This window comes from Notothenia rossii, assembly GCF_949606895.1.
Source record: "Notothenia rossii genome assembly, chromosome: 8".
In the NCBI taxonomy this organism is placed as follows: domain Eukaryota; kingdom Metazoa; phylum Chordata; class Actinopteri; order Perciformes; family Nototheniidae; genus Notothenia; species Notothenia rossii.
In genome coordinates, this window is record NC_136906.1 from 5,899,749 (window position 1) to 5,914,584 (window position 14,836).

At 42.6% G+C, this 14,836-nt stretch overlaps 1 protein-coding gene across 1 annotated transcript in view; it reads right to left on the minus strand.

Moving 5' to 3' along the window:
* Nucleotides 1-14,836, minus strand: part of LOC307017013 (RNA binding protein fox-1 homolog 2-like) — a 62,961-nt gene that overhangs the window by 45,686 nt on the left and 2,439 nt on the right. Inside the window, exon 2 of the mRNA XM_079646436.1 lies at nucleotides 5,512-5,562. Within this exon, the coding sequence (XP_079502562.1) occupies nucleotides 5,512-5,562 (51 nt within the window). The remainder of the gene's footprint in view (nucleotides 1-5,511; nucleotides 5,563-14,836) is intronic.

Here is a 14,836-nt window from a genome sequence, read left to right on the forward strand (position 1 = left end):
AACCAGGAAGGAAGGAGAATCTTCTATCCACGAGTGCATGAACAAGTCCCTACATCATCCATCCCTGAATCAGAAAGACGTCTTCAGAGTCCCCTCCAGAGAGAGAGAGAAATACAGGAAGGAGGATCTTCTATCCACAGGAACAAGAAGGCGACCCCCACTGCATTGCAGCGTTTTTTTGATGATTTATTTATTGCAGCTCCAAAAAAGCAGCAGTAGGTAGGTAGGCCAGTCTGTAGCCAAGCTAGGTAGCTGCGTGGGTAGCCTGCTAGATCTCCCTGCTGCACACCACGGAGATAGAAGAAGTCTCCCGGATACTAAACCTCAACATGCACATGAATTTCGCTGCATTGCGCCCTTTTTTTTTTTTTTTTTTCAAACTGGCTCAGTTCCTCGCTTCTTCCCACCACTGGTATTCTTATAGGAGGCGCTTAATTGGCTGAGATGAGAGTGCAGTTCCTTGCGCCGCATTTTCATATGGGGGGAGGGACTGAACTCTGCATGGGGGGGAGGAAGGAAGGAAAAAAGCATGATGCCAAGCTTTCAGACATCTGCTGAGGCTGGCGAGAACTGATTCCAGAGGGATGGTAGGGTAAGTGATTGGAGAGAGAGGGGGGGGGTGTGGGGGGAGGGGAAGGGGGTGAAATCAAAAAGGACGGTGCTGGGACGGTGGATGCTAGCGAGAGATAACAGGATAAATGGATAAAGGGCCGGGTGAAACAGAAGAGAGGCAGGGATGACGGGATTAGGGGCTGTAAGTGAGGAGGATGAGAGGATGAATAGGGGATGATCTGAGGATTAAAACACACACACTGTGATAAACACACACACATAGTGTACACAGAGATGTGATCGTATTCAGGCGGCTGCTGCTGCACTGTGGCTGACACTCAAACAAAATCTATATATACACAACACACACTCATCAGTTCAAACAGAGGCCACACACACACACACACACACACACACACACACACACACACACACACACACACACACACACACACACACACACACACACACACACACACACACACACACACACACACACACACACACACACACACACACACACACACACACACACACACACACACACACACACACACACACACACACACACACACACACACACACACACACACACACACACACACACACACACACACACACACACACACACACACACACACACTTTTAGGAGGGTTGCCGTTTGCTATGTGAGAGTTATGACCGGAAGTAAGCAAACTCACTGCATGTATTGTGATATACTCGTTTTTACATTTGGGTTATTGTTAGAGTTTGTATTGTGTGCACATTTTTACTTTACCTAATATGTTTGAATAGATATTTCTGTTCTTTTTTTTTTTTTTATGCACTTTTTTTCTCATTTAAAATTCTACAAAACCAGTATTTGAAGTTAAAGTACAATTCATATTTTACTTTAATTTATTTATAGTTAATACGTGTTTTTATATTAATTATTTTTAAACATTTCTTATTAATTTACCGGTACTTCCTATTTTTTTTATAAATATCTAAATGTTATTTGATTGTATCTTGATTGTATTGGACATTTCGTACGCTAACTTTATTGTTTATTTAAAGTGGACCTATCATGCTATATTGGAAACATATATTGTAGGGCCATACCTATACAAAACATGTCTGTGAAGTTTTGTGCTTAAAATACCAAACAGTTCACCCATTGTAGCCATGCCTCATACTGCTCATACCCCTCTTTTGCAGCCCTGTTAGAGAAATGTGGATTTTGAGTCCTTAGCTTGAAAAAAAAAAAAAAGAGGAGGCGGAGCTAATGCCTGATCAGAATTCTACTGGAGGCAAAGTTCAATTCTGCTGTGATAAAACGCCATCCTGTTTAAACCACATCTTGCAGGTTTATCACAAGGTGAGTTCTTTTTTTATTTCCTGCTTTTTAAAACACATGTGCTCTCCAGTACAGGTTAGCTCTGAGTGTTAGCGAGGCTTGCTAATGTAAACAAAGACGAGATTACGTCCAAAACACGTCAGGCATTGTTTCTGATGGCAACTTTCTGTGGATCCGCCGTCCGAAATTACGTCCAGCAAATCTGTATCCGCTCGTTGTACCCCCGTTTTTTAAAAGATTTGGGTACGGAGGAAAAGAGAAAGGGTTTTATTTTCCGACGCTGCTTGAGTTCCCCGACGCACCGGGGACACATATTTATATATAAAAGACATCAAAAGGTGCATTTTGCATGATAGGTCCCCTTTAAGTGTGAAGCTTCACGGTTTGTTTGTTGTTGACACGGATCATTTGTGTGACCTAAACAGCAGGAAGCTGACATTAGTGGCCCAAGGGGTCAGAGTGGCCACACACACACACACACACACACACACACACACACACACACACACACACACACACACACACACACACACACACACACACACACACACACACACACACACACACACACACACACACACACACACACACACACACACACACACACACACACACACACACACACACACACACACACACACACACACACACACACACACACACACACCTCTAAAGTGTGCAGCAGCAGGGACCCCCATGCGCCTGTCACCACTTAACACACTCATATTGACACAGGCAGACCTACAGGCGGCTCAAACATGCGCACGTAACACCAGACGGGCATTACCAAGACAAACGTGCTGCAGCCAGGCTGGGCTAGCCCCTGATTTGCATGAACACCAGCAGCCGGGAGACTCCCTGAGTGTGAGCTCAGAGCAGAATACATTATCAGGGACGACTTTGTAATCATTTATTAAACGAATGCTGCAGCGTCTGAATTGACCAGATGAGTTAAGATGTACTGCACGTGTTCTCTGACAAGGTTTCTGTCTTACAGGTGAAACTGAACCTGTTTTATATGTTCCATGTCCTCTGGAACTTAAAATCACACTGACTGTACATTTATATATTCAATTCAATATTTAATATTCCATCCCTCACATACTTATGGATATATAATAACTTGTTTTTGTTCATTTGTAAATTCAACATATATATTTTCTACTTTTTTAATTTGTATTGTACAATGCCATGTCTTTTACGCTGCTGCAACACAAACAATTCCCAGATTGGGATCAATAAAGTACTTCTTATCTTATGTTGCACTGTAGAAGGAGAATGTGACTTAAGATTCTCATTGTCATATCTACACTGTAGCTAATGTGCCAATGACAATAAAGCTTTGAATCTTGAAAACAGGCAGGAATAAATGTCGTGTTTGATGTCAGGGGCGTCCCATTTCACATATCTCAAGGTTTCAAGGCTTTTATTGTCATGTGTGCAGACTCAGAGCTACTGTGTAGTTATGACAATCCAAATCGTAGGTCACAGCCTCCTCCAACAGAGCAACACAGTGAAACGGATAATAGTGCAAGTAAATGCTATCAAATAGAATATAATAGAAACAGTGCAGAATAGTCTAAGTCAGGGGTGTCAAACTCAAGGCCCGGGGGCCAAATCCGGACCGCGACTTCATTTTATGTGGCCCGCAAGAGCTTGCAAAGAATATAATACGATTATTATACGGTTACATGCCACTTTACAGTATATCTATATATGTTCATTTTAATTAACTTCTTATTTAATTTTTTATCTTTCATTTATCCTTAATTTTATTAATCTGTGTGAATCTGCTGTCCTGTTTTTCAATTTCAGCCTGTTGCTGTTAAACTACTGAATTTCCCCACGGGGATTAATAAAGGTCCATCTTATCTTATTTTACAGAAGCACGTTGTACATAAACTACATGTCCCACAATGCATCTCATTCTTTGAAATGCGCACTGAAGAGACTTGCAATTATTTTTCCTAGACTTCTGCTTTCAGACGTAGTTAATTATGAAGTTATTACCCTATCCAATAAAAATCAAATTCAGAGGCAATAATATAATACATTATTTCATATATATTATGTATTTATATATACTTACAACCGGCCCTTTGAGTGCAACCATAATGCTAATGTGGCCCAAGATGAAATTGAGTTTGACACCCCTGGTCTAAGTAGTTGGAATATTGATATAAGTTGCAAACAGATGAATGTTATGGGTGTTCTTTCAAAAGTGCAGGTGTTAACAGTCTGATGGCCTGAGGGATGAAATATCTCCATTCTTTCTCATGATTGTACAAGAAAGGAGATAGAGGATGTAATCAAAAAGACATGAGGGGTTGGAAGAATCTCCCTTGTTGTGATTTGGGGTGAACAGACCAACACTCCCCTCCTGTGGCACTACCAGAGAGCTACACACGCTCTCAGATACAAACACACACACTCTCAGATACACACAGACACGCTCTCAGATACACACACACACGCTCTCAGATACACACACACACGCTCTCAGATAGATACACACACACACGCTCTCAGATAGACACACACACACACGCTCTCAGATAGACACACACACACGCTCTCAGATAGACACACACACACGCTCTCAGATAGACACACACACACGCTCTCAGATAGACACACACACGCTCTCAGATAGACACACACACACACACACACACACACACACACACACACACACACACACACACACACACACACACACACACACACACACACACACACACACACACACACACACACACACACACACACACACACACACACACACACACACACACACACACACACACACACACACACACACACCTCTCTGCTCGGAGGTAGATAAGGCAAGAGTCAGCTGCACACATACGGCGCTCATTACTCACGGCAATATGCAGGCAGAGAATGAGAGAGGGGGGGGGGGGGACGGGGGGGGGGACGGGGTAGAGAGTGTATTGTGCAAACAGAGAAAGTGTGCAGGGCTTAGCTTAAAGAAGGTGATAGCCTAATTTCTCTTCCTCAGGGTCAGGCGTTTGATCGAGAAGCTCAATCGCTACCAGTTCTCCTTTCATCAATTCTTCTAACTGATATCTTTTAGTCGCTACCAGAAAGGTGAAGCAGAAAGGAAAAATAATGATGTCGGGTGTAACAGAGCAGTTTTTAGAAATAGATGGTTTCTAAAAGTATCCAGGTTTTACATTTGGACAGAAAATTCCACTTGATTTTGAAGGAAACACTGATTTCTTTTTTGTATTCTTCGTTTATTCCCCTGGTTAAATACTGGCTTAGAATCACAATCAGAATATTTCATATAATATTATTTTTATCCGAGGGGGATTTGTTTTCAAATGCTCCATTTAAGAATTAAATAATACGAAAAATAAGAATAAAATATTAAAAATAGAATTATGTTAATATAATAATTTTGAATAATAAAGTGTAAATTAATACATCAAAATGTGATTCCCCCACAAAGAAAAATAAATACAAATATGTATAAAAAACTAAGTAAATAATAGTTATAGTAATACTTGTTTAATGTGTATATTAGAGGTTTCTATAGCGTCTCTGAAGTGACTCTAGGCTTCCTTTTAATTTTTCGCAACAGAGGGTTTATCTCTTACCTGACTGTGAGGTGGGTATCCATGGTAACCGGGGTTTAGCGGCTCGTCGTTCTGCAAGAGGAGAAGAAGAGAGCGGTGTGAGAGGTTTTATAAAGACGAGTGTATGCTGCACGAGACGGCCCAGAAACGTTTACATGTCGGGGGGGAAATGCACTCTCAGACGCAGCTTGATTTGTCCTTATTTCCTAAAAGACTGTTAACAAATATTCCTACTAAGCTTTTTAAAAGGCCAAGGAATGAATATATACACCTGTTTACCTATATACCCTACAATACATACAATCTCTCAAAACTCACTCGAGCTTTCCATGGGACCTTATTTCTGAAAAAGTATGTACTGAAGTCAATGGGGAGAGAAAAGTTATCTTTGGATCCCGTTTGAATTGTGCCACGAATTACACATATGATGTTTGTCAATTTAAAAAGATAATTTGGCAAGTCAAAAAATAAATAAAAATGTGTCGTAAAACTGTGAAGTAACACTTTTTTTGTGTGAAACCGCTCAATGAACTACATCTCCCATCTCGCACCACACACCAAGACGGTCGTCACGTTGGCACATTTCGCTTCTTTCTTTCAGAATGAGGCGAAAAGTATTAAAAGAGGTGAAAATCACTCCAAGTCTGGGCACGTTGAGAGCTGTACATACACACAAGGGGAGTTAGTCGGTTCCGTGAGAGCCAGCATGCGGGACCGGGATTCTGGGATTTGTAGTCTTTCTAGTTGCGTATTTTTCATAGTCTTATATTTCAACTGTTTTACGACAAACTGTGACTTTTTTTACATGGAAATTATTTTTTAAGATTGACAAACATCATATGTGTAATTCGTGGCACAATTCAAACGTTTTCTCTCTCCATTGACTTCAATGCATAATTTTTCCGAAATAAGGTCCCATGGTGGTCACCGGAAAGGGATGGACTTCAGCTCTCTATTCAGAAAAAAGAAAAAAAATCCCATGTGTTATTATGATTATAAATATGTATATTTGACCTTTTCCTCCAACCTACTTACATCATTATATCTAATGCACTTGTTTATGCCCTTTTCTGTCATGTTATAATTATAGTGTGTTGCATTGTTGACCGATTGTCAAGGCAACCTGTCTTAATCTATTGTGCATATGACAATAAAACCCTTTGAATTCTTTGAATAATAAACTTTAAATGACGCTTAGTTACACAATAAAGTCTAAAACAAGAGCAAAAAGTCACTCCCCTGAAGGAAAAACACTTCGGAGTAAATTCAATTAACCGTAGTCTGTGTGGATGCCGTGACTGCTGAACCACTACAAGAGTTTTAATATCCAGACCTAGTAACCAATCAGAATCCACTACAGAGGGCGACCCCCCCCCCCACATCTCATCGACCCTGCCCCAGAAACCAGTGTTGTGGTTAATTGCTCTGTAATTACTTTTAATTAGATTATTTCTGTCTTTCTCTCTTCTCTCTTTCAACTATTGTTTTCTCTCCTCCGTGTCATTGCTGCCCCGGCAAGAGCGGCGGCCATTGTTTGGAGTTAAGTGAAGGGGAAAGACAAAAGGAAGGGGGGAGGAAGAGGAGGAAGAGGAAGAGGAGGGGAACAATGTAGGAAAGTTAGCGAAACTATGATATTTTGACAGCAGGGAAAGACAGGGAGAGAGAGGCAAAAGAGAGAGAGAGAGAGAGAGAGAGAGAGAGAGAGAGAGAGAGAGAGATCAGAGAAATACAGATTAGGAACTGTTTAGATGAGACAAACCTTTACTTTTTTAAAGTCCTAAAAGCAAAGAGAACAGCAAGGGACAGAAGGACAACACTTTTGGAAGGAAGACACACAAAAAAGGGCCAAAGAAGTAAAGAAGAGAGAAGCTAACTTGGCTAACAAGCTAACTTGGGACGGGTGGCGCAGTGGTCTGTGCGTTTGATAATCAGATCAAGGGGGTGTTGGGGAACTCCAGTTCGAAACCCGCTCCCGCCCCACTGCTTCATGGCCGTTGTGTCCTTGGGCAAGACACTTCACCCGAATTTGCTCCTGTGGGTATTGTCCACAGTACATGTATAATATCAATGTGTACTTGTAAAAGCGCCTCGGTGACTTTGAGGTGTGAAGATGGGCGGTGTGGCGCAGTGCATTGATCAAGGGGGTGAAACCCGCCGCCGCTGCGTCTGTAAAGCCGTTGTGTCCTTGGGCAAGACACTTCACCTGAACTTGCTCCTGTGGGTATTGTCCACAGTAGATGACCATTACATGTATGTATGATCTGTATATGTAATGTGTATTTGTAAAGCGCTTTGAGAGTCATTGATAAAGCGCTATAATAACTATAAGGATTATAACAGCTATTGACAGTAGTTGAGAAGTGTGAAGGCTACAAGAAGCTAAGCTAGTGACACAAAAGGCTTCGGGCAAAGAATTAAAGACACCGAACTCCAACAAACGCTTCCTCCCAATCTAAATAACCCGTAGAATAATAAAGTAAACAATTTGATATCCACCAGAAGTTTTAATATGATCTCACATTTCCTAAACGTAGCCCTGTGCTAGCTTAAAGTAGCCATAGAGGAGCGCAACATGACGTCACTTCCTGGTGAAATAGCGCCCTCGCCCACTTTCCAGTAAAACAAGGCATTCTGATGCTAACAACACTAATGACAGGGTCTATGCAGGAATCCTGGAGTCAGATGTAAAACCTTTTAAGACCTTTTTTAAGACCCTTTCCATACATTTTAAGACCTCATTGCCACTTGGACCGGTTACCTTGGCGACACACTTTACCTCACATTGACTATATACAGTATTGATTGTCCTTCCTCCTTATCTTCCAACCATTTGGACACAGACTTGCATTTCCCCATAACGATGTTGTTTAACAACCGGCGTAAACGGACCTTCGTGCGCTATCAAGCAGTGAGCGTGCGATGTCCTGTTCAGATGACGTCAAATCCAACGGGATGCCATAAATAAACTACACAGAATCACACTACACACCTACGCAATGATTACATTCAGGCAGACTGTAGAATACAACCTCTTTGGACAATTCATATACTTATTGAAAACAAGCTGTTTAATAGCCTTCATTTTCGCTAAATTGATTTATCAACTTTTAATACTTTTTAAGACCCTGCGGACCCCCTGGATGATAACATTAATGATGCCAACAACACTAATAAGGCTAAAGTCAAATCAAACAGCTGTAATGTTAAAAGTCAAAGAGGCGAATACGGCATTGACATTTACAAAACACTGAAGAGCCACTCGAACACCGGCAGACTGACAGGTCATTGATCCGCTGTTGATTTAAATTCAATCCATAAATCGACGCCCATCGTCGATCTCCAATGACATTGTTTAATTGTCTTCCCGTCCGACCATCTTAATTGGCTCCTTGTAGAAAGCCCAATAAGACCGCATTATTATTTATCTTTTTATGTGATTGGCGAAAACGTCTCAATCTGTATTTACCGCCCTATACATGAGAGTGACTGTTTTCACCCGAAAAGGGGCCCGGCCATGAGGTAGAGGTGAAGTACCCGGATGGACTGCTGTCATCTATAGGGAGCAGCAGAGAGCCGTTCGAGGGCCATCATGGCTCCTCAAAATGCAATGGGACAATTCAGTTCCCTTTGTCCTAAACGATCGAGCAGAAGACACAAACAAAACGTGTCTCTGTCGGCAGATATAAGCCACACAGTGAGGGTATATATTTGTATACACATTCAAACTTATTTTTTTGACTTAAAACCATTCAGTTTAATACGTAATATTCCATCTGTCACATACTTATGTATATATAATACCTTGCTTTATAACTTGTTATTGTTCATTTGTTAATTCAACATGTATATTTTCTACTTTCTTGTTTATTTCTTGTGTTTTAATTGTTATTGTACGATGCCATAGCTTTTTACGCTGCTGCAACACAAACACTTCCCAAATTGGGATCAATAAAGTACTATCTTATGTTATTCCTGCACTTTCACTGTATTTCATTTCATTTGTATTTGTCCCGCTCATGGTACGCAAAACCAAATGTACAATAATTGCCACAAAACATGACTCTACCAACACACCATTGAGCGAAAAGGAGCAGGGAGAAGAATCAAATCTTATGTGACCTGCCCCTTTCTAAAAAAACAAAAATAAATACAAATAGATGCCCTTCATAATAATACTTTTTTTTTTTTTTTTTTTCACAGCCAAACATAACAGTATCTTAGAATACTACGAGAAACACAAACAAAAAAATACTTATTTCCCACTTGACGATTAACGGAAAGAAACTCATGTATCTGCATATTGAAGTATTAATGCTTGTTGTTTGTATGTTGTCTTCTCCTGAATGTTGAACGTCTCTTGTACAAGAAAAAAATAGCTCTACTCATCTCTTTGTACCTGCATAATGACGAGAAAGGATTCTACTCTATTCAGAAGAAGGCCTGGTTATAACTGACAGAGAGATGACACCGTAGTGTAGCCTGCTGGCGTTCCTCGCAGAAAACATGACCGCCTGGTGAGACTCATGCTTTCTCCCCTCCAGTCTCACAAGGGAAAAAGGGGGGAGGGAGTTAAAGAGAAAGATGCATGTGTGTTTTTTTGTATGGGGGATGGGGTGGCAGTCCCTTCAAGCTGCTTATATTTTCATACAAGCGGAAAGAAATGTCTTAAATCTGCCTGATTCATCAAACAGCTTGAGAGTGGGCCGCCGTAATGAGAGCATTTGGCTTCTGAAGAGTGTCAACAGAGTTAACCTCTCGACCCTGACCCTCTGGAGCTAAACCCCCCGTGGAAATCACTTCCTGATCGCCAGCCGATGGAGGGTGAGGGTCCGAGACGGAGGGTCACACTGACACACTGTTTACAGACTAACAGAAATCAAAACGGGGCTAGATTTAGCGACACAAAGTCTTTGTTGCCTCAACAACAAAACCACGACCCCACTGACTCACACTCTTCCTCCTCAGACACTAAATTGTGTCTAAAGAGGTCATTTTCTGCTCATCTTCAGGTTCATATCAGTATTTAGTGTCTCTACTGTGTCATGTCTCCATGCTTTAATGTTCAAAAAGCTCTTTATTTTCTCATCCTTCTTTGCACTGTTGTGATTGGTCAAAAAGTTGTCCCGACCCTTAAGGGGCCTACACTCCAAACTGACACCAAAGAACTCGTCCCGACGGACCCGACTGTTGTGTCGCCTCACGTCTCCTGCGTCTTGGCCATGTGTCGCAGTGGAACACACCGCAAAGACTTCAGCCGACGGCCAAGTAGCACGTACGAACTGCGCATGCGTGAGTGGCAATAACTCTCCTTACCAGCAGGCGGCGGTAGTGTGTATTCATCATTCAAAAGAGGCAACAACCGGAAGACAGACTGCGTGATAACCGAGAGAAGAAGAACAGACTGCGTGATATAAACAAAAAACAAATATCGTGTGCGTTCCATTTTCCCTCTACAGCGTGAAGCTCATGGGGCTTTCCCCAACCTGTGTCAAGAGCTGGAGTTCAATGAAATCTCAGATTTGCCTTCTTAATCGTTTGTTTGGGTCCCTCACTTCCGTTTCACTTCTCATTCACTGATTCGCTAGCCGAACAGCCAATCAGAGTGATTTCTTTAGCCGACAGCCTTCGTTGAATCGGCGGCGGAAGGTGTCGGCACGGCCGAAAAGACACGACGGGGCGGGACACACCAATCTGAGTAGGGGGACAGGATTTTTTTTAACAATGAGGAAAAAATCTGAAAGCAGTCCTTCATTTTGACGGATTAGAACAAACTCGGAAAAGCGCCAAAGTTTCCCCCGCAACGAGGCTCCGGTGTTAGGCATGCCTGCCAAAAAGGAAATTATACCGTTTCCAAACCCAACTTTGCCGTACAAATCATTGAAATGTCTGTGAGTTTTGGCTTTACCTCCCGCGAGTTGCAGTGGGCATGCATAACACGGCGCTAACAGTTCAGTCAGAGTGTAAAGGCCGACGGGTAATACTGAATTTTGACGGATATTTTACGATCCTGTCCGTCAAAATGACGGGCAGCGAAAAAATCTAGCGCAACCTCTGGTAAGGACCTTAACTCTATCACGTACAATGTGTTGGAGCGCTAGCCAATAGAAGCGTGAGTGTTACATAGTAGGGGTTTCACCAACTAATCGACTACCTTTACCACTAGTCGGCGCTGTAGGCCCTAGTCGACTAGTCGTGAAAAAAATGGAGGTAAACGAGGTGCTGCAAAATGCTCCAAAACACGTCCGACATTCTTATGTATGGCAGTACTTCAACGAAGATGGAACCAACTCCACAGTGAAGTGTCAGTTGTGTACAGCTGTACTGAAGTACAATACAAATGCATCTGCTATGCGCAACCATCTGAAGATGAAACACCCGCTGCCGACAGCTAGCACTAGCAGTAATGCTAGCACCAGTGAGCAACGGACCGGCGTCAGCACTGAACAGAGGCAGACGAACAGCAAGAAAACACGGGTCAACAGTGATGCGGATGATGAGCTACGGGATTACTGCCAGCGGACACCGCATATCCCCACAATGGATAATCCACTGGAGTGGTGGGCAGAAAACGTGCACCGCTTCCCCCGCTTTCGAGAAGCTACCTGGCTATTCCAGCCACAAGCACACAGAGTGAGAGGATTTTTTCCCTGGCAGGCAACACTGTCACCCGAAAGCGGTCAAGCCTCCTTCCCTCACATGTCGATGCGTTGGTGTTCAAACCAAACATATGGAAAGGTGGACGTTATCGTGGAGGACAGCGAATAAAGTGTTGCGCAATGCGCTGTTGCGCACTGGATTTACGTGGCATTTATGTAAACAAGAGTTTTTTGCTGTCGATTTTGGTGAGTCCAGTGTTTGTTATTTACTCAGCCATGTAACACAAATTAAAATGCAGTGTTTATTGTTACTGTATGAGTTCCAATAGAAAATACAGTTCTAAACCTCTCTTTGTGTGTCTTTATTATGACGTAACGACTAGTCGACTACTATTTTGAAAAACGTGTCGACTAGTAAATATTGGTAGTTGTGAAACCCCTATTACATAGTGATGTCAAAGTAAACAAAGAGAGTCCAATGGAGGCGTTTCAGGCAAAGGGGGGTTTGGTGGGTTTGATCCTTTGCAGACGACATATCAAATATTATATAAAACTGTAATAATGAGCCTTGGAAAAATAAATTCAATGTTATATGCAGCTGTTTGGGGCAGCTCTATTTTACACCATTATGCACTTAAGCCAATTCCTTTTTTGTGTGCAAACCAATTGGCAAAGAAACCTGATACTAAGAGACTTGGACATGTGTTTTCTTATAGCAAAAACAGATGTGAGGATGACGTGCGGACGAATGAGGGAGTGTCTAGACGGAGCAGCGTGAAAGAACGAGGATAAAACAATGTAAAGAATAAGTACAAATGGTAAAGTTAATTTCTTTTGATGCAATAAGTTTTGACTACATGTGTGTATTTGCGTCCAGACCCTTCAGGGCCGTCCTCTTTTTTTACCCTCGTCTCAAAACAGCCCTTTCTTTGTCTCCACTCTCCACTTCCTGTTTCATCTGGAACCAATTTCCCCCCTCGTGCCTCGTCCCCAGGGGGAACACTCTCCTTGGTGCTCCGCTATTACAGGAGGGGGGGGGGGGGGTGGTGGGGGGGGGTGGATGGACAGGCTTATATTCAGCAAGTGTGTTAAAAAGGTTCAGCAGATGGAAAGGTAGAAGGAGACGGGAGTTTAGAGCAGGATCCTTGGGCAAAGTCAACGAGATGAGAAAAGTCTTCCTATTTTATGTCGGAAAAAGTTGGGGGTTTCCGACGCTCGCTGCATTTCAATAGGATTTAAAAGCACCAAAATGTAGAGTTTTGACATCAAGGCCAAGAAATCAGCTTTGAAAGTGTGTCTAAATATACAAATGTCTATCTACCACATTTCAGACGCAAGGGCAATTCAGAGTGCTTTGCACGATAGAAAATGAACCATAAAAGGTGGTGCTATTGCAATCTAAACGGCAAAAAGGTTTAAGGCTTAAAAACTCAGTCGTCAGATGTTCTGGAAGTTTTCGGTGCATAACAACCACTAGCTGCTACTTTCACGACACAGTACGTACTCTAGCAGGTGATTAAAGTGTTTTAAATCAGCGTTTCTATTGCATTTGAAGTCAGGGTAAAGGCGCTGCGTTTACTGCAAAAACTGGGAGGGAAACTGTAAAAACAAAAACCCAAAATTATACCCAGACGGTGAAATGATAGAGCGGTTCTACAGTGGATAAAGTGGAGAGAAAGAAAGAAAGGGAGAAAGAGGAGGAGTTTACGTAGAAGAAGTAGAGGAGGAGGAGGAGGGTAAGCAACATCTGGAATCAATCTGTCAGTAAGTAGAGAAGAAGGAGGGAGGAAGGGTGGATGGATGGGGGAAGGACAAGAAGAGAAAGAAAGAAAATTATTAAAAAAATGAAAGCAAAGACAGACAAGGCGGTGGGGAGGAATGTGGGGAACAGGACGACCAAAGCCAAGAAAGAGGCAGCAAAATAAAAAAGCAAACGGAGACAATGAGTCATAAACGAGGAATGCCATGTGATTTATATTTTCTTAACGGGGTGGGGGGAGGGGATCGGGGGGTCTGAACTTGATACCTAGTTTTCAGAGAGACTTGAAACTAAAAGCACACATTCCCCCGACCCCATGGCACTGCTTTTTAAAAGTAACGTGCATGCCTTGAAACGTGTACAAAAGGCGCCCATGTATGCCTGCTGCCATGGGTCTACTTTTTTGTAATGAAAACCGAACATGGCACCCAGCGCTAAGCCTGTCCGCGTTTAAGGGCTCGGTTTTCCTGCAAGTTTCCATTAAGTTAATTCCATATAGTTTGGGAGCCTTTGAAGGCGCCGGCGGGCTGACGGTGAGGGTTTCAGACGGAGTGACTGAAAGCACAGAAAAGCAGTCACACACACACATACATAAACACACACACTGTATATGTCGCAGACTTGGCGGAGGGTAAAAAAACTGAAAGGGCGTCGCTCTTGTTTATTCTCTGTGTGTGTGTGTGTGTGTGTGTGTGTGTGTGTGTGTGTGTGTGTGTGTGTGTGTGTGTGTGTGTGTGTGTGTGTGTGTGTGTGTGTGTGTGTGTGTGTGTGTGTGTGTGTGTGTGTGTGTGTGTGTGTGTGTGTGTGTGTGTGTGTGTGTGTGTGAGAGAGAGACTAACTTGCTATTTTAGGAGAAAGGACGAAAGTTGCCGGAGCAAACGGGTAAGAGAAGTAGAGGGAAAAAAAGAGGCAGGGAGAGGAAGGCCAAATGACATGAGGTCAACAGATGGTGAGGGGAAGGGGGGAGAAAGGGGGAGGAAGAGGGGGGGGG